This window comes from Centropristis striata, chromosome 15 (assembly GCF_030273125.1).
Source record: "Centropristis striata isolate RG_2023a ecotype Rhode Island chromosome 15, C.striata_1.0, whole genome shotgun sequence".
NCBI lineage: Eukaryota > Metazoa > Chordata > Actinopteri > Perciformes > Serranidae > Centropristis > Centropristis striata.
The window spans coordinates 1,398,298-1,422,937 of record NC_081531.1 but is presented as its reverse complement, the minus strand read 5'-3'; the positions used below and the strand labels follow the sequence as shown (position 1 = coordinate 1,422,937).

Genomic DNA, 24,640 nt, shown 5'->3' with positions numbered 1-24,640 from the left:
AAACGAGGTCCAGCAGGACATGTTAACTCCTCAGCGTCCAGTCTGTAAATGAACCAGGCATGCGTGAAGTGGCTGCTGGCTGTCTTCCAGTCAGAGTCTCTTTTTTTTCTCTCTGACAGACAGAGAGGAACGTTTCTCTGTCACCATGCTGCTGTTGATCTGAAGGGAAGAGGGCTGTAAAATGAACACACTCTAGTGAATCACAACTTATTATATTATATATTATTATATAATATTATATCTTATTTTATGTTTTATATTATTATATTAAAACGTATTATATATTATGTTATGTTATATATTATTACATTATATTATATATTATTATAGTATATTGTATCTTATTTTCTTTTTTATAACATGTATAAAAGTTCTTTACAGCGTAACTGTGATCAGTATTCATGTGTGTCTCTACAGGCCTGTGTGCTGGACGTCAGTACCATTTAATTTCTGAAGAGAAGAACTTTACTGAAGCACAAAGTTACTGCAGAGAGAAATACACAGACCTGGCCACTATAGACAGCATGGAGGATGTGGAGACCCTGAACAGAACGGCAGAAACAGCAGGAGTTTCCTCTGTGAGTTCACTTTCCTCTTTCTTTCCCTTCAAACATGTTTTTGACATCATGTCAGTGACACGTGGATTTAAAGTTTTATAATCTGAGCTGTGATACTTCAGAGAAACTTTAAAATCTGTTTTTTACTCTGAAGGAGGACGAAGGATTTAGTTCCCCATTGAACGTGTATTATAAGGGATCTCTTAATGTCCAGTATAAACAGCAGCAATTATTACAGGAAGCAGAACCTGTTTCACTGTTCATATGGACACATGAATATTATTATTAATGCAAACATGTGTTTCAGGCACCCTGGATCGGGCTGTACAAAACCTGGGGGTGGTCACTGTCAGACACAAGTTTCCACAAACACGGAGAGAAGGAGTTCAGAGGATGGAAACCTGGACAACCAGACAATAAAGGAGGTGATCAACACTGCACACTGATGTGTCATGATGGAGGATGGATCGATTACAGCTGCGCAAACATCTATCAGGCGGTGTGCTGTGATGTGAGAGGTGAGAATATTGATGAGTGAAGGTAAAACAGACCAGTTGAGCTTGTTGACCTCTCCCCTTCTCTGCTGCTCTTTGCCTCTCTGTCTTCAGTTACATGAAGCTCATTTAAAGCAGATGGACGTGAGTCCTGCCTTCATTTCACTGTGAGAAGCTGCAGGTTTCTATAAAGAGCTCCATCATTAACAGCTTTATCCCACGTCACTGTCTCAGTCAACAGGGCTGCAAGAAAAGGAGTTGATATGCACACAGCTCCACGGTGACTTCAGCTTCATGCTGACATTCATTAAGAAACATCAAACTGCTGAGAAAAATATTCAGACACAGAAAAACTCAAATATAAAGTTTGCATCTATGTTGTGTGTTATGTTGCCTCTGCACAGCTCTTCTCTGGATCTATTTTCAGGGCTGAATGTGACTTTTAACCTCACTGACGACCGCATGATCTGGACTGAGGCCCAGAGCTACTGCAGAGAACACCACACAGACCTGGCCAGTGTGAGAAACCAGGCAGAGAACCAGAAGGTCCACGAGCTGATTCCAGCAGGAGTAAGATATGTCTGGATCGGCCTTTTCAGAGACTCCTGGAAGTGGTCCGATGGAAGCAGCTCCTCGTTCAGACGCTGGTTGCCAGGGCAACCTGATAACAGCAAGGGGACGGAGGCTTGTGCAGCAGCAGATTTCAGGTCCTCTGGAAGATGGGTAGACCTCAACTGTAACAGCAGGAGACCATTCATCTGCTACGGTCCAGGTGAGTGGTAACTAGGGTTGCCAACCGTCCCTTGAAAAACGGAATCGTCCCGTATTTAGAAACAAAAGCACCAGTCCCGTATTATTGTGACAGTCAAAAAATAGTCAGTAAATGCCAATGAAAATTTAATAACAGGGCGCTTTATATGTAAACTTACGGTAAACTTGTTCCAAGGCCCCGTCCTGCTCTGTGACCAATGAACTGACAGCATATTCACACACGAGTATGACGATACAGAATACGCTCATCCCATTGGTCGAGGAGAAGATAGCAGAAGACAACAAAGCAGTATGCGTAGGTGACAGTGACACAGACGCCGACACTGCTTTACGGGGCGCTACACCTTCGAGCAGCAATGTGTCTAGTACCCTTCCGAGAAAAAAACAGAAAAGGATGCAAAAATACTGAAGAATGGGTAAAAGGAAGCACCTGGGTGGAAAAAGTGCGTGATAACATCTATAAAGCCACTGCACGTTGTGCCGGCGCTCTTTTTCCGTAGTCCATGGTGGACTGACTGATCTGAAACAACATGCTTCCAGTACTGCGGTCACGACATCTGCACTTTAAATTTTAGTGCGCAATTACATTGCACTTTACGGCCCGTTTGTCAGCTGCATGACTCCAAAATAGCCATTCAATTGTATTCATGCTGCTCCAATAAAATAAATACATCAATTTGTTATCAGCAAACTCCAGTGCATTCTTGAAGACCAGGTTTTTTTTTTACTGAACCAATTTGGAATTATGGAATGCCATAATCTTCCAAAATGGCCATTCAATTGCATACATGCTGCATTTTAAAAGCCAACAAAAGGAGTGAATCAAATTGTTATCAGCAAACTCCACTACATCTTTGAAAAACAGGGCCTAATTGTTATTTTGTGTTAAAGGGAATTGCTGGATAATCATTTTTTCATTTTTTTTCATTTTCCATGTATTCATGTCACACAAAAATATGCATCTAATTCAATTCAGGTTCGAGTCGATTGTTAAAAAATCATTTTACTAACAAAAAAGGGGCTAAAAAATTTCACCACGCCAGGATGGGCCCTGCCAATGAAGTGTCCCTTATTTATTTTTCGGGGAGTTGGCAACCCTAGTGGTAACCCCTGATTCAAACAGTATTTATATCAGATTTAGGTTTACTTTAGCATCAAATGACAATAAATGTGAACACTCAGGATGCTGGTGTTAGCGTGCAGTGTGACCAACTGCAGATAATCAGTTTGTGTTGACTTCAATGTGAGAATATCAACAGATGGAGGAAGTAACTGCTTCTAACTGACTGATAAACCCCTGAACGCCCCCTGGTGGCGGCCTGCAGTATAGCTCTAAACTGACCACAGGCAGGACAAAACTAACTGATGACACTTTATATCAACAGGATGCTGATTATTATCCAAGCAGAAACCTCTCAACTGATCATGTTTGATTGTCTCTTTAAAGTCTCAAAGCAAGTGTTCAGACTGAGGCTGAGGAGCTCTGTGGACCCCAACGACCCTGCTGTGATGGAGGCAATGCTGAAGCAGGTAAATCTGCTTTTTATTCACATTTTATGCAAAAACTGAGCAAACAAATGACTGTTGGAAGCATCAAGGTGAAACTTTATTGACCCTCAGAGAGTGAATTAACATTAAAGCAGGAAAAGAAACAGTCTGAATAATAAACTTAATAAAGTTTATGTTGTGTTATGTTGTGTAATGTTTCTCAGTTCAAACAGAAGCTGAAGGCCCAGGGGGTGAATGACGACGTCACACTGAGCTTTAGGAAGCAGGCAGATGGAAAAGCCTTCCACAAGGAGAAGAGGAAGACCAGAAAGGTGGAGCTTTAATTTAGATTTGCTGTGAATCAGAAAAGTGTGTTTCTTTACTCAGATTCCCCTTTTGGACCAAAGCAGTTTCAGGAGCGATTGGAGCCGGTGCTAGTGCTGGTTCACAGTTGGTTCCACTTGTGAACCAGCTCTGAACCTGTTTTCTTTTCCACAGAGAGCCTGGTCATTACGTCTCTGTTAACGTCTGTATGTCTCCGTCCTCTCAGCCAGTATAACAACAACAGACTACATGTCTCTACAGCACATCTGCTGCTCATCTAGATCACTATGGACGCCCAATACATTCTGATTAACACTGAACGTAACATGCTAATGTTGGACTTTGTTGTTAGCTAACGCTAGCACGCTAGCAATCACCCGCTAACATTAGCCCACTAGCTGGCCCGTATCAATCACATTGCAGTTAAACAAATCAAATAAATGAATGAAACACGTTTTAGTTGGTGTCTCTCAACGGGCCGAGTTGGTCTTGTTGGTCAGATAGCCCCGCCCCCAGCCCCGCCCCCAGCCCCTGATATAAGCAGTTCACAGTTCAACACCAGCAGACAGTTGGTGCCGTAGTGGAACCAGTTTTCTGGCTGGGAACTGGTTCTTTGGCGGTGGAAAACCAAAGAACTGTTTTCAATTGGGCACCGGCCTGAAACCGGCTCTGGTGGAAAAGGGGTCAGAGTCTTTGTGTGATGTGTTAGAATAGAGCTGCAACAATTAGCTGATTAATCGACTCGTTGCTGCTGTTTTTATAGTCAAATAATCAGTTTAGTCATTTTACAAGCTCAAATGTCAAATATCTGCTGGTTCCAGCTTCTCCAGTTTAAAGATTTAATGCTTTTATTGCTCATAAACTTATATTTACTGATATTTAAACGTAGAGAGATTGTCGGTTTATTAAAACAAGACATTTTAATTGATCTGTTTGGGCTGTGGGAAATTATAACAGGCAATGTTTTATTATTTTTCACATTTTATAGGTAAGATAATATAAATGAGATCTGACTGGAATCAACTCCAGTGAAAAAACACCTTTAAACTTTAATGTTGTGTTGAATCATTCAAATCTACTTTCATGAGTAAAAACATCTTTCTTCATTTGAGTTAATATATCGCATCAAAACATGCCAAACAGTTCTGGCTTTTCAAATATGAATATTTAATGCTTTTCTTTGTCATATATGGTCATAAACTTATATTTACTCATATTTAAACATGTTGGTTTATTAGGGCCTCGGGGCAATCGCACCGAGCACTACTGTTATACTGTGGATTTCTTCCTCTTCCGGACGCAATTTCGTCCCGCTACTAGTCCTACAACTTGAAGAGTTGCAGGACAAATTATATATCAAAACGTGCGGTTTGATCGGGATCGGTGTGCTATTACTTTTCTTGACAGAATACGAAATTTTTGCGACATAAGTCGCGAAAAACTGCCCAAAATTTTGCATTGAAATGAATGGGACGGCCGAACAAAAATGAGCGAAAAAGAACAATAATTGGAGATATTTAAACGTCTACTTCTCCGGCATAATTTCACCTAGAGACTCCATTTAAACTTTAAACAGTAGACACAAGTCTTGTGTATCGGTGTATTAATCCACGTTTCGATAGGTCATATAGTTTTTTATCAATCCCTGTTCAATGACCATGATCATTTTTGGAGAAATTCTGAGATTATAATGGGTGTGTATTGTACGGAATGTTCGTGTCACAGTGTGTGACATCATCGCCAGAGTGTAGAGGGAGAGAAAAAATTGTCAAAAAATAAATTTGAAAACTGCGCTCCAGGCCGCAAATTCCACTCTACAGAAATAATTTATACATAGAAACGTAGGAAAATTAGTCTTCTCCCTCACAATCCTCTGGTAAAGCTGTCAGAGTTATAGTTTGGGCATAGGATGCACAGATGATCCACCAACACGCACCAACAGCCTCATTGGCTCCCATATTAAAAACGCAGGAAGATTTCTGAGCTGTCTGAGATTTAACATTTTTTTTAGACCGCTCTAACAAAGCTATTTTTTTTTTCATTTTTCTTAAAAAAAAACATATGTAGACGTTCAGGAAGAACTCAGGACGCTCAAAGTGAAGTCGGATCAATGATAGGTGTTATGGTTTTGCCAAAAATGCTGTTCGAGGCCAGAAATTCCACTCTGTCCACCTCTGCTGCCTCTATTACGGAAGATTGGCAGGTGTCAGTTAATTCTGTTGATTGCTTTGATCTGATTGCCTTTGATCTTTGATGTGATTACAGTTACAGATACACACACACACACATGCGCGTAAGCACGCACACTCCTCAAGATACACATGCTTCCAATACACACACACACACACACACACACGCGCGCACACACACACACACATTTTGAGGTTAAAGGTCATAGGTTGCTGTGTAAATAAGGACTTGTAAAGGAATGCTTGTTGTAGGTGTGCTCCTTGTATATTATATAGTATCATAACATTACTAGTATTAATTGTTTGAAATCTCTGAATAATCTCATCATAGTGTACACACACCGGCAGTCACCCCGGTGGCCCTTTCAGAATTTCCCCAGAGAAAATTTTCTAGTTATTATAATTATACAAGACTTTTGAATTCATGTGTGTGTGCTGTGGGGATTTATAACAGACATTTAATTGATAATATTAATAAGATTAGATTACACATATTCTTTATGATGAGATCAGATATTTGGTTCCTTCAGCTTCATATGTTTTGGTTCATAAATTAAAGTGTATCTGGGAACAATGCAGTTATTAAAATAAAACCAGACTTATACATTTTTAATAAAAAATATTTTTTAATGAAACAAAATAATATCTAACAAAATAATGTTGTTGTGAAAACGTATGATGAAATAACATAATGTCTGCAATTAATTTAATAAATTTCTTTAATTATTTCACAAGTTGTCTGTTTCTTTATATTTGTCATAATTTACTTGTGTGATGATTTATTTGGTATTTTCTTTTTCATGGAGATAATAGAGAACACTTTCCATAATTCTGATGATTTTAACAATAAATGGCCTCTGTGATCTATAATCTTTTATAAAGTTTCATCATCTCTGATATTTATATTTTAGGCTTTATTAAGAGTTATAATAGTTTACTGCCTGTTCCTGCTGTTTATCAATGATGTGACAAGGTTTGACACAGTCTCGCGAGCCTTTGTGTAACGCTATCTGTGTTGACAGATCTCGCGAGAGTGAGCTGTGAGACAGAGAGGCAACCTTTCTCTCCACAACACCTCTGCCGTTGAGTTATAACCGTCTCGGTGTTGTGACGTGAATCGTCTCCCAGCAGAATGTTTTCCCGCCGTCTAACTTAATATTTCACTTTTGTGGATTTCCGCAGAGAAAGCAGCGACACCGGAGCAGAGAAACACCTCCGGACAGCACGGCACCGTTTATCTGACTCATTATTACTCATTAAATCCACTGTTTTTGGATCAAAGTGCTTTTAAAGACAGATACTCGGCGAGATCAACTTTAAAACGAGCGAGCTGAGCAGGTTTGTAGCCGTTCACTTCATGTAACCGACAGACGTTCGCCTTTTAAAATGCGTTAAAAAGGTCAATTAAACCTTTAGATCACGTTTTTATGTGATAATTAATAATGTAATGTCTGTTTGTCCCGGGTCACTCACAGGGAATCCGTTAACTCGCTTCTTTTTGGGTTTATTGAGACTTTTGTGTTTGATGGTGCAACACTCTGAACTTTATATTCATTCAAATATATACATGTACGTGTGTGGATATGTGATACTCACAAAATAAGTGTTTTGTTGAGATATTATTTTTATTATTTTTGTGTCCATAGCAGTTGTATTATGTGATTTTATTGTCTAAGAATGATAAATGACAGAAGCTCCCAGTGAGCTGCTGTAGCGTGAACTGGCCGCTGGGTGGCAGCACTGACCAGCAGCGTCACTGGGCTCCTTGCAATGCCTCCTGGGAGCTGGGCTCATCATCCAGATGAGAGGAGGAGCAGCACCAGTTGTCCTGCTTCACTGGTTTCTGTTCTATTTACAGGTGAGTTCCTCACTTTTTACCTGACTACAGATGTCTGTAAACTAATATGAATCCCCTGTGATATGTGGTTCGGAAGCTAAAAGTGCGTTCAGTGTGTAAATATTTAAGTGTCATGGTACGTGACGGTTGTAGAAAACAGGAAAATGTTTGGAGGAACCGGTGGGAATAACATGATCCTCCTACGTGCTACGTCCTACTAGGGAATCTCCCCCTGTCAGGTGACAAGAAGCGGTCTGCTAACTCTGCATGTATCGGAGGAAGCATGTGGCAGTTCAGGGCTCTCCCCAGACCGACAGGGACGAGGTAGCGCCCAGGATCACGATAGGAAAAACTGGGTGATAAACAAAAATGGGTTACAAAAATTGTGGGATGAAAATAAAAAATAAAAAAAATTATATAAGAATTATGTAAGTGCTTATTTAAAGTGCTTCACTGAGCTCAAATTGAACATTTCAAACTAAATGTTACGTGCCAGAGGACTGTTTGTGTGTGTTTCTGCCTCTCCTCCTCCCCCTCCTTTCTGTGTCCTTCCCAGGTGCTAACTAGCTGATTGGGATCCACCTGGAAAGCTGATTTCCACCTGTGGAGCTGGCCAATCATAGGTGGTGTGTTCAGGCTGAAAAAGGACCATTCTGAGGATCACGGAAGGCCATCTTGTTTTTGTTGTGTCTCTGTCGACTTGTTAGTGCTGTTTGTGGTGGTGAGGTTGGGACTAGGTAAGTTGGGGGTACTCTGTACATTTTGCATTCACGTAGGATATTTTCTGTTACTCCATTAGCTTATTGGTTGTGCCACCCCTGTATTGTTTTGAAAAGCCTTTTTTGTAGATAAGTTAGTTCGGCCTTTTGTTTGTTTGTTTTACTTCACAGCTAGTTTAGGTAGACCTTCTTTTGTTATAGAGCTTTATTGATGATCCCAGTTTTGAACAACTTGAGTTATGTCGCAAAGATGATTTGCTCTGTGTTGCAGCACATTTTGACATCCCTGTACAGAAATATGGTGTTAGAAGGGAAATCAAAAATTAAGTTATTGAAAAGCAAATTGAGTTACAGGTCCTAATGGACCCTGTTGACTCTGTTCAGTCAGGGGCTGAGGTTTCTCCAGGGAGAGTTGCTGTGGCTGGACCAAGTGTTTCCCCTGTTCAAGATGAAGAACCTTTCTCCCCAGAGTCCATTGGGTCCAGTGGGAACGCTAAATTGAAGGTTCGTTTAACCCGCCTACAGCTCGAAGCAAAAGAAAAGGAGAATGTGCGGAAAGCAGATTATGAACTGAAATTGCAGGTTAGTGATAGAGGCTGAAAGGGATGTAAAGTTGCGGCAGCTTGACATTGAAGCTATGAGAATCTCTTCTGGCCAGACTTTGCCATATGCAACTGAGAATTCTGCACCTTCACATGCAGAAGGTCACAAACAAACAAATTTGATGTTGTAAAGCATATTGCATTAGTGCCAACTTTTCGAGAGACAGAGGTTGACTTTTATTTCAGTGCATTCGAAAGAATTGCAACTGCATTAGAATGGCCAAAGGACATGTGGCCTATCTTGCTTCAGTGTAAACTGACTGGTAAAGCCCAGGAGGTAGTGGCATGTCTTTCATTAGAAGATAGTTTGCAGTACGATGTGCTTAAGGCGTCCATTTTGCGTGCCTTTGAGCTTGTGCCAGAGGCCTACAGGCAGAAATTCATAAAAAGTCAAATGGTCAAACCTTTGTTGAGTTTACACGTGAGAAAAGTGTCGTCTTTGATAAGTGGTGTGCTTCCACTGGGGTCAGTGATTTTGAATCACTTCGGCAGTTAATGCTCGTTGAAGACGTCAAGAACAGTCTACCAGAAAATATGGTGGTTTTCTTAAATGAACAAAAAGTGTCTTCACTGTCTAAAGCAGCTGTCTTAGCTGATGAGTTCGTTCTGACTCATAAAAATGTGTTTGTATCTTCCCCACCGCCCAGAGAATCAGTACAGCGTCCTGTGAGTCCCAACACTAGCCACCCCGTTTCTGAGAAGTCTAAAGGTCCACTGTTAACTTCACGGGAGGAACGTGAATGCTTCTATTGTCATAGAAAGGGTCATATTATTGCTGACTGTATTACTTTGAAACGTAAGCAACAGTTTCCTCCTATCTCATCAACTCCAGAGGAAGTGGGTCTGATTAAGAGTGTTGGTTTGGTCAGTACAGTGGTTCCTGGTGGTCAGTTGGCTGCCCCAGGACAGCATAACTTTGACAGGAAGAGCTGAGGACCAGCGCCCGTCACGGTGCTTCGTGATTCTGGCTGTTCTCAGTCTTTCATCCTGTCTAGAGTGTTGCCGTGGAGTCCTAAGTCTGCCTGCGGGAGAAGTTCTGTTAGAGGTATTGGGAGGGGTGTTGTGCCCGCGTCCCTACACCAAGCCCACATAATGTCTGAACTGGTTACTGTGTGTTTTCCTATTGCTGTTTTCTCTCATCTTCCTATTGATGGTGTTGATTTTGTGATGGGTAATGACATTGCTGGTGGGAAGGTGTATCCTACACCTGATGTTGCTGTTCCTCTTGTGAGGAACACTACCAGCAGAAAGAAAAGAAACAGGAAAACCAGAACATTGTAAGTTGTGATTTCTGGCACATACTTGGTGGTTGTATTGGGGAGTATTGTTCCAAACATTGTTTGTTTGGACTTTTATGGGTGGAGGTGTTACGTGCCAGAGGACTGTTTGTGTGTGTTTCTGCCTCTCCTCCTCCCCCTTCCTTTCTGTGTCCTTCCCAGGTGCTAACTAGCTGATTGGGATCCACCTGGAAAGCTGATTTCCACCTGTGGAGCTGGCCAATCAGAGGAGGTGTGTTCAGGCTGAAAAAGGACCATTCTGAGGATCACGGAAGGCCATCTTGTTTTTGTTGTCTCTGTCTGTGAGACTGGTTTTTGTGTGTTCTGACATTTAAATTCGACTTGTTAGTGCTGTTTGTGGTGGTGAGGTTGGGACTAGGTAAATTGGGGGTACCCTGTACATTTTGCATTCACGTAGGATATTTTCTGTTACTCCATTAGCTTATTGGTTGTGCCACCCCTGTATTGTTTTGAAAAGCCTTTTTTGTAGATAAGTTAGTTAGGCCTTTTGTTTGTTTGTTTTACTTCACAGCTAGTTTAGGTAGATTTGTTTCAACTTTATTTTGGCACAATGACTTGTCCCATCCTCCCCCACCTTCGTGTGTCTTTCTTCTGTTGTTCATAAAATAAATCATCATTGTTCACATCACTTTTGACTTTGTTTAATTTTCTGATTGTTGTGTTATTGTCTGCTGGCTGGGTTTAGTCAGCGGACGTAACACTAAAACACGAAGCAAAATAAAACAACAAAAAGACAACAAACATATTTCTACATTTATAATAAATGAGAAAAAAATCGTTCTAGAAGCTTTTTTTCCTTTCAAGATCTGTTATTTCCACCATTCATGTATATTATTAAAGTGAAAAACAAACAGAGTCTGTCTGTCAGCAAGAAACACTTTTACATCGTTTGTCATTTTCATCAGTCCCACGTGAGGCGGATCATTCCTGAGTGTAGCTTTGATCTGAGAGACATCATTTACATTTTCCCTTAATCATCTAAGCTAATAAAACGCAACACAATCATGTTCTGGGATATTAAATAATGAATTTATGTGTGAGTCACAGGAGAACACAGAGAGATGATGACCTCGCTAAATAAATGTATGTTTCCACCCGGGCAGCGTCAGGTGCACCAGTGACACCTCGAAAAGTTTTTAGTCACACTCTTAAAAAATTATGGTCGCATGTTTGACCAAATTGGTGGCACTCTGGAGCCCTGATTCATGTGAATGTTATCCAAACGTGGTTATAACCAGCGCTTCAGTGCAGACAAAATAACAGAAATAACTCATGATTGCAGTGAAAAAAGTTAAAATGAATATGAAAATGAAATAATCCAGATGAAAGGAGAATGAGCACCAGTTGTCCTGCTTGGCTGATTTCTGTGTTATATTTCCAGAGCCTTCACAGTCTGTTGAAGGACTGCTCCGTCCAGCTGAGGTATATCCCAAAGTCAAGGATCCTTCCTGCAGAGTCGGGTCCTCCAGAGACGAGGCCAGAGTCCTTCCTTTCACTGTCATAACCACAGATGGAACAGGTTCAGTGTGCAGTTGTGTGTCATTGTGTAACTGGACGTCCTGATTAAATTCAGCGCCGCAATTTCTAAACCAGTTCAGACTTGATGTGGCTTTGGCATCAGCACTCTGACACATATTTGTGGAAATAGAAGAAGATGCTTTAAGGTTGAATCTCCACGATTCAGCAAGTAAAAGCCACAAAGTGGATTAAACCTGAATATTTCACTGATCCTGGATGAATTTGGCCGCTATTCAGTTTCATAAAAGCAGCGGAGCATAACTCACCTGGAGATGTTCTGGGATTTTTTTTAAATTTTATTTTACAGTGCAGCACAATAACAGTTATTTATTAATAGCAATAATGGATAATAGCGGACTGTCGGTCTGTTAACACAATAAACAAATGTATAACTTTCTGAATTACATAGCTTCGTATACTTTACACATCGTACATCATCATCTGACGCGTCTATATAAATGAACAATTAATAACTTTAGCGACTGAGACGCATCAATTAACTTAACTGGCAATGTATCAAGATGATGTTTATTATCTTTAGATAAATATTCTGGCATTTGTTTATGTATATGTTTTTGCTTGACTTTGAACACACATTTTATAAGTTATGTGATAACAAATATTATAATAATAACATATATATATATATATATATATATATATATATATATATGTATTTTAATTCATATTGATGCCGCCGGCTTCACCGTTTCTTCTCTCGCCATTTTTAAATCTCCTGGTAGACCGGTGGGTGCAAGGCTTTATGGGTACTCGGGACACGGAGGATACACACATGCATCCTTGTTTGTGGCAAAAGAAGGAGTCTGTCCTCTGGAGCTGGACATTGGGACAGTCCTTCAGCTGTCCATGACGTAGTTTCCTTCAGATTCAGCCGTTTGAGGATCCTTCCTTGACTTTGGGATACAGCTTCTGTGTTGTTTAACGTGTAGGCGGGGTAAAGAGTGAGGGGGCGGGGCTTGTGTCTATTGGCGTTTTCACACCTGAAAGTCCGTACCAAGGTCTGTGTTCTGTTACATTGTATACATTTGGTCCTGTTGGTTTTGGTTTCACACTGCAAAAGGAATAACGGACGTTACAAGACAATTCTACTGGACACGTTATCTCCCTGTGTACTTCCGCGGCTCATTTTGTTTTAGTTACGCTTCGTTGTTAGGCCGGCCGGCATCTGACGTCAGTGTTACTTCCTTAACGTGTTTACACTAAATGAATCCAGCGAGACACCTTTTACTCCATTTGAGTCCTTTTCCCATGCGTTATTTCAGTCTTGTGGCAGTGAAGGTTTCTGCTGCTGTCCTCAGCTCCATTGTGCACACAATTAAATGTCTGTCCTTGTGTTACCTTGCCGCTGATTAGTGATTGTGCTCAATTGTGCTTCCTGTCATTGATACGAAGGTCCGAACTATAAAAAAAAGTTGTTTTCACACTGCAAAAGGTTTGGACCTTGGTTAGTTTGGTCCGGACCGAGACCACCTCTTTTGGTCGGACCAAACTTTGGTCCTTTGGTGCGGAGCGTGGTCCGCGGCAGCTTTCACACATGGAATTTAGGATCGGATCAAACTGAAAAGCCCTAAAGTCCGGACCAAACGAGATAGGTGTGAAAGCGCCCTATGATGCTATGATGTTAACGTTCTATTTTAGGATTTGATGATGTCATTAAGTTCCAACCAGTTGACCTGCAGCTTCAAAACACTAAATATTGTTTTTTATATAACATTAACAGCAGCAGTGAGGAGTTCCATCACAGGACATTTAGCGTAACTGTATCCCAAATCAGACACCGATCGGCTAGGAGTCTATCCAAATTTTCCAAATATCACCGTTATCAACCATCGTTATCAACACACCTGGACCGTACTTCTGTCCTTCACAATAAAATACAGTACAGTAAAAATACAGATAATTAACTGGTGAAATAGGTGTCATGTCACGCAAGGTTAGTTAATTCTGTTGAGCACTTTCATGTCAAGTTAAATCACTCATGTCTCGTCTTGTCTAGTCACTTCCTGTTTTATTTTGTACTCCCCTTTCCCCTCTCGTTTCAGGCTCTTGACTTCCTTCCATTTTGTGATTTTCCCTCCACTGTGATTGGCTGTGTCCCAATGTCAAGGAAGGATGCTCAAACGGCTGGATTTGAAGGATACTACGTCATTGACATCCGCCAAAGGGCCGTCCCACACACACAATGGGATCACATTTGTCAAGGTCATTGTGCAAAATTTGCCTGTTGTTTCCTGAAGATGCAAACGATTTCTGCATCTGATCGGGCCATGTAGTTTGAATAATTCCTGTCTCCTTGTCTCCACTCCTGTCTCCTTGTCCCCTCTCCTGTCTCCTTGTGTCGTCTCCTGTGTGTCCTTGTTTCCTATCCTGTCTCCTTGTCTCCTGTCTCCTTGTGTCCTCTCATGTCTCCCTGTCTCTACTCCTATGAGTCATCTCCTTGAACGTGGTGGTTGTTATGGACAATATATGACTAGCACCGAAGTCCAACAACAAAACACTCAGATTCAGGCCGTTCCTCCCAACTACCTCCTCCAGGTACCATCAATATTGCCCACGTGAGTGTTGAAGTCTCCCAGAAGAACTCCAGAGTCCCCAGGTGGTTCCCCTTCCAGGACACCACCCAGAGACTCCAAGAAGGCCGGATACTCTGACCTGCTGTTTGGTGCATAGACACTAACAACAGTCAGAGACCTCCTCCTCGCATTGAGGCGACCCTCTGGTTCCTCGGGGAGAACTCCAACACAGCGGCGCTCAGCCGGGGGCTTGTGAGTATCTCTAGACCCGCCCGGCACCTCTCACCCCGGGCAACTCTGGAAAAGGAGAGAGTCCAGCCTCTCTCTGGGAGTTTTTGTCCCGGAGCCCAGGCTATGTGTGGAGGTGACCAACTATCTGTCTATCTCTCTCTATGAAAAGCAAAATTCTCAGTGAAGAAGATGAATCTTTATGTGTCATATTATCAGCAAGTTCGCCCAAAATAAAAAGCTGGATCTATGATAAAGTTGATCCCCAACACCTAAAAGTATTTTATTTTAATCAGGAAACCTGTCCTCCCTCCTCAGTAAAGTGTCATGCTGATTCAGCAGACAAACACACAGCATCACACACACGATGAGATCACATTTGTCAAGGTCATTGTGCAAAATTTGCCTGTTGTTTCCTTGATATGCAAACGATTTGCTGCGTCGGTTCGAACAATGTTCTTTGAATAGTACTCAGGGACACAGTCCATCTATTTCAGCGGCAGCAGCGAGTCTGAAGGGTCACCCTCTCATGAAGCCAGAGAGAAATCAAGATGTTGGTGTTTTTTCTGCTCCTCATGGCTGCACCAGGCAAGTCTTTCTCTTCTTTTATATTCACACTGCATTGATGTATCATTGTGGCCCGTCGGACAACTTTTTTGCCGTAAATGCCCAAATTTGGTCCTCTCACACATTCTAATGCCTCTATTCCATCATAGACACTGATCTTATCATTGCATATTTTAACGTGTTTGCCTACATGATTGTAAACATGAAGGGAATTATTGTTGAGGAGAATTTTTATTTAAGGCATCATATTCTTAGTCTTAAACTCTGGTGGATTCTGTTCAGGCTTCAAAGTGCTCTTATTTTGAAAGCTCCTTGTTTACAAGAAGTCTGAATTGTCACTATATTTAGAGACTATTCAGACCCCTGAGGTCAAAAAAGCGACTTGAGACAAATCTAGGGACTTTTTGTGGTGTTGTTGGAGACTTTTGGAGACTCGTTGTGACTTGTTAAGGAGCAGCGGGGGCTGGCAGCTGCTCCCTCGTCCCAAACGAGGTCCAGCAGGACATGTTAACTCCTCAGCGTCCAGTCTGTAAATGAACCAGGCATGCGTGAAGTGGCTGCTGGCTGTCTTCCAGTCAGAGTCTCTTTTTTTTCTCTCTGACAGACAGAGAGGAACGTTTCTCTGTCACCATGCTGCTGTTGATCTGAAGGGAAGAGGGCTGTAAAATGAACACGCTCTAGTGAATCACAATGTGTTAATCAAAACTATTTCATTATAATTTAAAATAATCTGGTCTGGAAAGCTGTGAATAATACGGTGAAACTACTGGGTTCCCTTTGAGAATGAGTTTTAAAACTAGTTATTCTGAGGCTAGTATAGAATGTGCCTCTGTATGGGGAAATGAGACGCACACAGCAATAATACAGGAAATTAAACATGAATTAATAACGTTTTGTATTGTTGTATACTGCATTAATAGTGTGTGGTTTTCACAAAATCTCATGGCACACCAACCACTGTTATATATTATTATTATTATTATGTTATATGTTGTTGTATTATATATTATTGTTATGTTTTAAATTATTATATCAAAACTTGTATATTATGTTATATATTATTGTATAATATTATGTTACATTATGTTTATTCTAGGTTTTATATTATTATATTAAATATTATTATATTAAGTTTATTATATTATATATTAATTTATTCTGTTATATATTATTATATTCTGTTATATATTATTATATAACATTGCATTATATCTCATTTTATGTTTTATATTATATATAATTACATTAAAACGTATTATATCATGTCATATTTTATAATATATATTTTTATGTTGTGTTTTATATTATATTAACACTTATTATATTGTATTATGTTATATATTATTATATTAAAACTTATAATATAAAACACAACATAAAAATATATAATATAATCAAATATAACCTGATATTATATTAAAACTTTATTATATTATATATTATATTACATTATATATCATTATATTAGTTATTATATTAGTTATTAATTAAACTGTAAAGTTCCAAAGTGAACATGTATAAAAGTTCTTTACAGCATAACTGTGATCAGTATTCATGTGTGTCTCTACAGGCCTGTGTGCTGGACGTCGGTACCATTTAATTTCTGAAGAGAAGAACTTTGCTGAAGCACAAAGTTACTGCAGAGAGAAATACACAGACCTGGCCACTATAGACAGCATGGAGGATGTGGAGACCCTGAACACAACGGCAGAAACAGCAGGAGTTTCCTCTGTGAGTTCACTTTCCTCTCTCTTTCCCTTCAAACATGTTTTTGACATCATGTCAGTGACACGTGGATTCAAAGTTTTATAATCTGAGCCGTGATACTTCAGAGAAACTTTAAAATCTGTTTTTTACTCTGAAGGAGGACAAAGGATTTAGTTCCCCATTGAACGTGTATTATAAGAGATCTCTTAATGTCCAGTATAAACAGCAGCAATTATTACAGGAAGCAGAACCTGTTTCACTGTTCATATGGACACATGATCAGCAACAACGATGCTGTTCTCTACATGCTTCACCGTGCCCTTGCTCATCTGGAGGAAACTGGTGCTGATGTGAGAATCATGTTCTTTGATTTTTCAAGCGCATTCAACACCATCCAACCCAACATACTCAAAAACAAGCTGACAAAGATGGGAGTGGATCTTTCCTTCATCTCCTGGATCACTGATTACCTGACAGGAAGACCACAGTATGTCATGTTGGGTAACTGTGTTTCTGGGACATTAATGAGCAGCACAGGGGCTCCACAAGGCACTGTTCTGGATCCTTTCCTGTTCACACTGTACACAGCGGACTTCAAATACAACTCTGAGTCCTGCCACATCCAGAAGTACTCAGACGACACTGCTATTGTGGCGTGTATCAGGAATGGACAGGAATCTGAATATAGGGATCTGATAAAAGCCTTCAGTGACTGGAGTCACTAGAACTATCTCCCACTGAACACCTCAAAGACTAAGGAAATGATAAGAGATTTCCACCCCCCCCTTCAGCCAGTGAATGCCTGTGGTGTGGACATGGAGGTGGTGCCAAGTTATAGTATCTAGGTGTATACCTGGATAATAAGTTGGACTGGTCCCTAAACACAGACGCTCTCCACAAAAAGGGGCGGAGCCGCCTCTTTTTCTTAAGGAAGCTAATATATAAACTTTATTACAGGCTCGAGACCCAATGGCAAGACATACAACATAAAAAACAAGACATACATAAACACATACAAACATACTCTTATCCATGAGAGTTTTAAAAGGCACCCATACCAATGTTTCCACAGATATGATTGATATCTGACCGGGCTGCACCCTGGGGCTAGTGAGCATCATTATAATTTTTTTGTGACTCATCAAGTCGAGACATAAATTTAAACATCAGGTTCCTCAAGAGAGCCTGTAAAGTGCTTAACCCTGAGTCACAAAAGAGCTTACTAGCACTGCTACTCCTGGGCTTTTTCAGTAGTATCCTCAGACAGTCATTGTATGCTACTTGAAGTTTGCGCAGGGTCTCCTTTTTGTAGCTGACCCATAATGGGGCTGCATACATAGGGGAAGTAAGCACAAAACAAGTTTACTTTCACATCATCAGAACAGTAGTGGTTCCTGACTAACATGTTCGCTTGGACATACAACATTCGTCTCTGGCTGTACATCATCATCATCTTCCATCTTGTCAGTGATGTGCCCAAGATATTTCGTACAGTTAGATACACAAAGGGATTGCCCTGACAGGTAAAACATTGGAAAGTGCAGCTTCTGATCTTCCTTGGTCCTACATATCAATACAACACTCTTTTTTGCATTGTACTGTACGTCAAACTCAACCCCATACTTGGAGCATATATCCAACAGCTTCTGGAACCCAACAGTGCTGGGGGACATAATAGCCAAATCGTCTGCGTACATCAGATGGTTTAACAGAGTGTTCCCTATCAGACAACCTGTCTTACACTTCCCCAACTGCTTTGACAGGTTGTCCATGTATAGGTTGAACAGGGCTGGAGACAGAAGCCCCCCCTGCCGTACCCACTTGCCTACACTGAAGGGTGAGGACAGGCTGTTTCCCCATTTCACCTGCGTACCTTGGTTGGCATACCAGTAAACCAGGATTTGTATGATGCATCCAGGCACACCCCTAAGCATGAGTTTAGTAAAAAGCTTATTGTGATTTACTCTGTCAAATGCCTTGGACGCATCAATAAACCCTAGAAACATTGTAGAGCCCTGCCTTCTGTAGGATTCAACAGTTTCTTTCAAGGCATAGATACATAGATCTGTACTGTGCTTAAAGCCAAATTGATTTTCTGTGGTGTAAATCAGTGATTCCCAACTGCTGTTCCGCGGCACACAAGTGTGCCGTAAGAAATCATCAGGTGTGCTGTGGAAGATTATCCAATTTCACCTGATTGGTACTCTAAGTGAGCGGCGTGAAGTGAGAGGCAGAGCAATGAAATGCTCTTGCAACAGAGAGCAGTGTATCAGCGAATCTCGCAAATTCACACGTAATCAAGTGATATAACTGGAAGAGAATCAACATCTCCTCATGAATGACTGGAGACAAATCCAGCGACTCCGTCTTAACGATCGCTAACGAGGTCGGCCGACCTCGTTAGCGGCAGTTAGCTACAGTTAGCTCTGTAGCAGTACAGTGTGTATGTGCTAAAAGGCTAACAGTTAGCTCTGTAGCAGTACAGTGTGTATGTGCTAACAGGCTAACAGTTAGCTATGTAGCAGTACAGTGTGTATGTGCTGCTGCTGCAGGAGGTGTTCACTTAGTGATCTCTGTTTGTCTACAACAAGCACTGGAGTGAGCGGTGTCAGGCGGGTAAAAACCTCTAACCTGTTGACTTCAGGTCTGTCCCCGCCCATCATCACGTCTTCAAGTTGTGAAATACGATCCGCCGTTAATCTGAGGTACTTTATTTTGAAAATATACCGGATGTTTTATTTTGTGTCTGTGCACGACTTTCTGTGCCGAATTGATGCGCCGTGCTCCTGGAGCCGGTGGAATCTCACAAATTGATTATGATGAGCGTGTAACGGCTCCGCCGACGGATCTGCAGCCGTTACGCATTCAGTGGAATTTAGTCTGCAAATGAATTGTGCATGTGCAAAGTGGCCACTGGCTGGCTTACAGTCTGTTTTGGGTCACTTTTGCCGGTTGCTAGGCAGAAAAAGGAGGAGGGTTGGAATTGTGACAGATGACACATGTAGTTCTAAACATATTTAGGGTGTTATTTACTGTCTTTTTGACATTTTTGTTTGGTGGTATGCTAAATCAGGTGAGAATTTTGTTGCAAATACACTTACCAGCTTAGACTTTATGACTTGGATGTCTCCACCAGTACCAGTCCCAACAATGCTACCAGTTTTCTTCCCTGTAGGAGGATTCAGGTGAGGTTTGCACTTTACTGAAGCATTTTCGGGGGCCTGTTTCCAACAGTTGTTGCTCCTCTTGTCCTGGACCAGGTTCCAGGGTGGGGTAGCTGCCATGTCACTCCACTTCACATGAGGGTCTCCCTTTGCGGTGCTGGTTGACCCGTCCAGGCCCGAGGCAGAACTCTCCACCTTCTGGCTTGAGTCTTCCTCGCTGGTCTGACCCTCCATGCCATCTTGGATCTTCTCACAGGCTTGGGGAATGGACACTCTCTGACTTGTTCTAGGCTTGTTGGTTTGGGAAATAGGCCCTCTCTCCAGATTTATTCTAGGCTGCTCAATAGCACCCAGACGTTGGTTTATGTCTGCGGTGATAATCCGTAGATCATTACAGGTGTTTGTCTGCAGAGACACAGCCTGTTTCAACAAACCGAGGAACATTTTCACCAGCTTCATTGAGAAGCTTAAGGCAACTCCTGACGTTCTTTGAGTCTTTTTGCGGCCCAGTGTGAGCCACAAGCTTGCAAGTAGTACCTGGGCACAGTTCAAAAAGCAGTTTGGTGGAGTTTGTAATACATTCTTATCCAAAATGGTCCACAGCCATCAAAACAATCTCGTCCTGTTTCACAGTTTTGATCTTGATAAAAAGAAAGTTTAAAAACTCATCTTACACAATCATTTTCCCTGTATCTGTGCGGTAGATTTCAGGTTTTGTTCGAATTTTGTTCCTGCCTGCTGCACCTCCACATGCAGCGGCGGCCATTTTGTATAGCACAAGATCTGGAGATGTTTTATCAGTCTGTGGTGGTAGTGTGTTGTTTTATGGTGCATTCTGCTGGGGAGGCAGCATCAGACACAGACATGAAGGCGGTTGGACAGACTGGTCCAAGGAGCTGGTTCTGTGGTTGGAGCCAGGTTGGACACACTGGAGGAGGTGGTGGAGAGATGACCTGTCAACATGTTGGAGGCCATCCTGAAATACCAGATCATCTGCTACACAAAACCTTTATGGACCAAAAAAACAGCAGTGGACGGCTCCTCTCTCTCTGCTGCAGGACGGAGAGATACAAAAGATCCTTCTCTCCTACAGCCATCAGGCTGTCTCATTCTAACAGAGATTCTACCAGACTAACTGAATTTACCCTCGGGGATAAATAAAGTAATTTTGATTGATTTGATTTTTGATTTGATTAGTATTATTATTAATGCAAATATGTCTTTCAGATCGCCTGGATCGGGCTGTATGATGATGATGTCATGAGCTGGAAGTGGTCACTGTCAGACACAAGTTTCTACAAACACGGAGAGGAGGAGTTCAGAAGATGGAATACTGGACAACCAGACAATGGAAGAGGTGATGAAGACTGCACAGTGATGTGGTCTGATGGAGGATGGTTCGATGACAGCTGCACAAACCCCTATCAGGCGGTGTGCTGTGATGTGAGAGGTGAGAATATTGATGAGTGAAGGTAAAACAGACCAGTTGAGCTTGTTGACCTCTCCCCTTCTCTGCTGCTCTTTGACTCTCTGTCTTCAGTTACATGAAGCTCATTTAAAGCAGATGGACGTGAGTCCTGCCTTCATTTCACTGTGAGAAGCTGCAGGTTTATATAAAGAGCTCCATCATTAACAGCTTTATCCCACGTCACTGTCTCAGTCAACAGGGCTGCAAGAAAAGGAGTTGATATGCACACAGCTCCACGGTGACTTCAGCTTCATGCTGACATTCATTAAGAAACATCAGACTGATGAGAAAAATATTCAGACGCAGAAAAACTCAAATATAAAGTTTGCATCTATGTTGTGTGTTATGTTGCCTCTGCACAGCTCTTCTCTGGATCTATTTTCAGGGCTGGATGTGACTTTTGTCCTCACTGACAACTCCATGAACTGGACTGAGGCCCAGAGCTACTGCAGAGAACACCACACAGACCTGGCCAGTGTGAGAGACCTGACAGAGAACCAGAAGGTCCAGGAGGTGATTCCAGTACGAAGAGGAGTCTGGATCGGCCTTTTCAGAGACTCTTGGAAGTGGTCCGGTGGAAGTAACTCCTCGTTCAGACGCTGGTTGTCAGGGGAACCTGATAACAGCGGGGGGAAGAAGGATTGTGCAGCAGCAGATTTCAGCTCCTCTGGAAGATGGTTGAACAGGAACTGTGACGAGAAGTATCCATTCATCTGCTACGGTCCAGGTGAGTGGTAACCCCTGATTCAAACAGTATTTATATCAGATTTAGGTTTACTTTAGCATCAAATGACAATAAATGTGAACACTCAGGATGCTGATGTTAGCGTGCAGTGTGACCAACTGCAGATAATCAGTTTGTGTTGACTTCAATGTGAGAATATCAACAGATGGAGGAAGTAACTGCTTCTAACTGACTGATAAACCCCTGAACGCCCCCTGGTGGCAGCCTGCAATATAGCTCTAAACTGACCACAGGCAGGACAAAACTAACTGATGACACTTTATATCAACAGGATGCTGATTATTATCAGAGCAGAAATCTCTCAACTGATCATGTTTGATTGTCTTTTTAAAGTCACTTCAAAGCAAGTGTTCAGACTGAGGCTGAGGAGCTCTGTGGACCCCAACGACCCTGCTGTGATGGAGGCAATGCTGAAGCAGGTAAATCTGCTTTTTATTCACATGATGCCTGTCATATTTTAATCTGTATTTTATGCTCTGCATAGTACACGAAAAAAGCAACATTTGCTCTTGGTCGTAACGCAGATAATTGCTCATTTTTATGAATCCCTAACAAAAGTGTGAAAAAGAGCTTCCAGAGGATGAAATGTAAAGAGGAATGCAGAATGTAATCTCTCTGTGTGAGTAATAATGTTTCTCAGTTCAAACAGAAGCTGAAGGCCCAGGGGGTGAATGACGACGTCACACTGAGCTTTAGGAAGCAGGCAGATGGAAAAGCCTTCCACAAGGAGAAGAAGAAGACCAGAAAGGTGGAGCTTTAATTTAGATTTGCTGTGAATCAGAAAAGTGTTTTTCTGTACTCAGATACCCCTTTTGGACCAAAGCAGTTTCAGGAGCGTTTGGAGCCGGTGCTAGTGCTGGTTCACAGTTGGTTCCACTTGTGAACCAGCTCTGAACATGTTTTCTTTTCCACAGAGAGCCTGGTCATTACGTCTCTGTTAACGTCTGTATGTCTCCGTCCTCTCAGCCAGTATAACAACAACAGACTACATGTCTCTACAGCACATCTGCTGCTCATCTAGATCACTATGGACGCCCAATACATTCTGATTAACACTCAACGTAACATGCTAATGTTGGACTTTGTTGTTAGCTAACGCTAGCACGCTAGCAATCACCCGCTAACATTAGCCCACTAGCTGGCCCGTATCAATCACATTGCAGTTAAACAAATCAAATATATGAATGAAACACGTTTTAGTTGTGTCTCTCAACGGGCCGAGTTGGTCTTGTTGGTCAGATAGCCCCGCCCCCAGCCCCTGATATAAGCAGTTCACAGTTCAACACCAGCAGACAGTTGGTGCCGTAGTGGAACCAGTTTTCCCGGCTGGGAACTGGTTCTTTGGTGGTGGAAAACCAAAGAACTGTTTTCAATTGGGCACCGGCCTGAAACCGGCTCTGGTGGAAAAGGGGTCAGAGTCTTTGTGTGATGTGTGAGAATAGAGCTGCAACAATTAGCTGATTAATCGACTCGTTGCAGCTGTTTTTATAATCAAATAATCAGTTTAGTCATTTTACAAGCTCAAATGTCAAATATCTGCTGGTTCCAGCTTCTCCAGTTTAAAGATTTAATGCTTTTATTGGTCATAAACTTTTATTCACTGATATTTAAACGTAGAGAGACTGTCGGTTTATTAAAACAAGACATTTGAATTGATCTGTTTGGGCTGTGGGAAATTATAACAGGCGATGTTTTATTATTTTTCACATTTTATAGGTAAGATAATATAAATGAGATCTGACTGGAATCAACTCCAGTGAAAATACACCTTTAAACTTTAATGTTGTGTTGAATCATTCAAATCTACTTTCATGAGTAAAAACATCTTTCTTCATTTGAGTTAATATATCGCATCAAAACATGCCAAACAGTTCTGGCTTTTCAAATATGAATATTTAATGCTTTTCATAGTCATATATGGTCATAAACTTATATTTACTCATATTTAAACGTGTTGGTTTATTATTATTATTATTATTATTATTATTATTATTATTATACAAGACTTTTGAATTCATGTGTGTGTGCTGTGGGGATTTATAACAGAGGTTTTTCACTATTTTCTGACATTTCATTGATAATATTAATAAGATTAGATTACACATATTCTTTATGATGAGATCAGATATTTGGTTCCTTCAGCTTCATATGTTCTGGTTTATAAATTAAAGTGTCACTGGGAACAATACAGTTATTAAAATAATTTTTAATTAAACAAAATAATATCCAACAAAGTAATGTTGTGAAAATGTATGATGAAATAACATAATAATGTCTGCAATTAATTAAATACATTTCTTCAATTATTTTACAAATTGTCTGTTTCTTTATATTTGTCATAATTTACTTGTGTGATGATTTATTTGTTATTTTCTTTTTCATGGAGATAATAGAGAACACTTTCCATAATACTGATTATTTTAACAATAA

The 24,640-nt window shown here is 41.0% G+C and overlaps 1 protein-coding gene and 1 long non-coding RNA gene across 3 annotated transcripts; both read left to right on the top strand.

Moving 5' to 3' along the window:
* Positions 1-240: 240 nt before the first annotated feature.
* Positions 241-23,529, top strand: LOC131986909 (C-type mannose receptor 2-like). The gene is made up of 11 exons (XM_059352050.1): positions 241-578; positions 865-1,068; positions 1,313-1,823; positions 3,270-3,352; positions 3,535-3,642; positions 8,764-8,961; positions 16,795-16,857; positions 21,225-21,447; positions 21,851-22,192; positions 22,544-22,629; positions 22,851-23,529. The coding sequence occupies exons 1-11, from the start codon at positions 402-404 to the stop codon at positions 22,968-22,970; spliced, it is 2,115 nt and encodes a 704-aa protein (XP_059208033.1). The 5' UTR covers positions 241-401; the 3' UTR covers positions 22,971-23,529.
* Positions 6,906-14,542, top strand: LOC131986949 (uncharacterized). Of its 2 annotated transcripts, none has more exons than XR_009395721.1 (3): positions 6,906-7,161; positions 7,500-7,681; positions 13,861-14,542. It is a non-coding gene; the product is annotated as an uncharacterized LOC131986949 (long non-coding RNA). The 2 variants fall into 2 exon arrangements; XR_009395722.1 differs by lacking the exon at positions 13,861-14,542 and adding an exon at positions 7,882-8,039.
* Positions 23,530-24,640: the final 1,111 nt, after the last annotated feature.

What these genes read in the sequence shown, in the direction of transcription:
- LOC131986909 (XM_059352050.1), top strand. Translation starts at nt 402, where the DNA reads ATGTGTGTCTCTACAGGCCTGTGTGCTGGACGTCAGTACCATTTAATT. An exon ending in ATTATGAACTGAAATTGCAG is followed by an intron (nt 8,962 to 16,794) that starts GTTAGTGATAGA and finishes GACCTGGCCACT; the next exon opens with ATAGACAGCATGGAGGATGT. An exon ending in GGTGTGCTGTGATGTGAGAG is followed by an intron (nt 21,448 to 21,850) that starts GTGAGAATATTG and finishes ATCTATTTTCAG; the next exon opens with GGCTGGATGTGACTTTTGTC.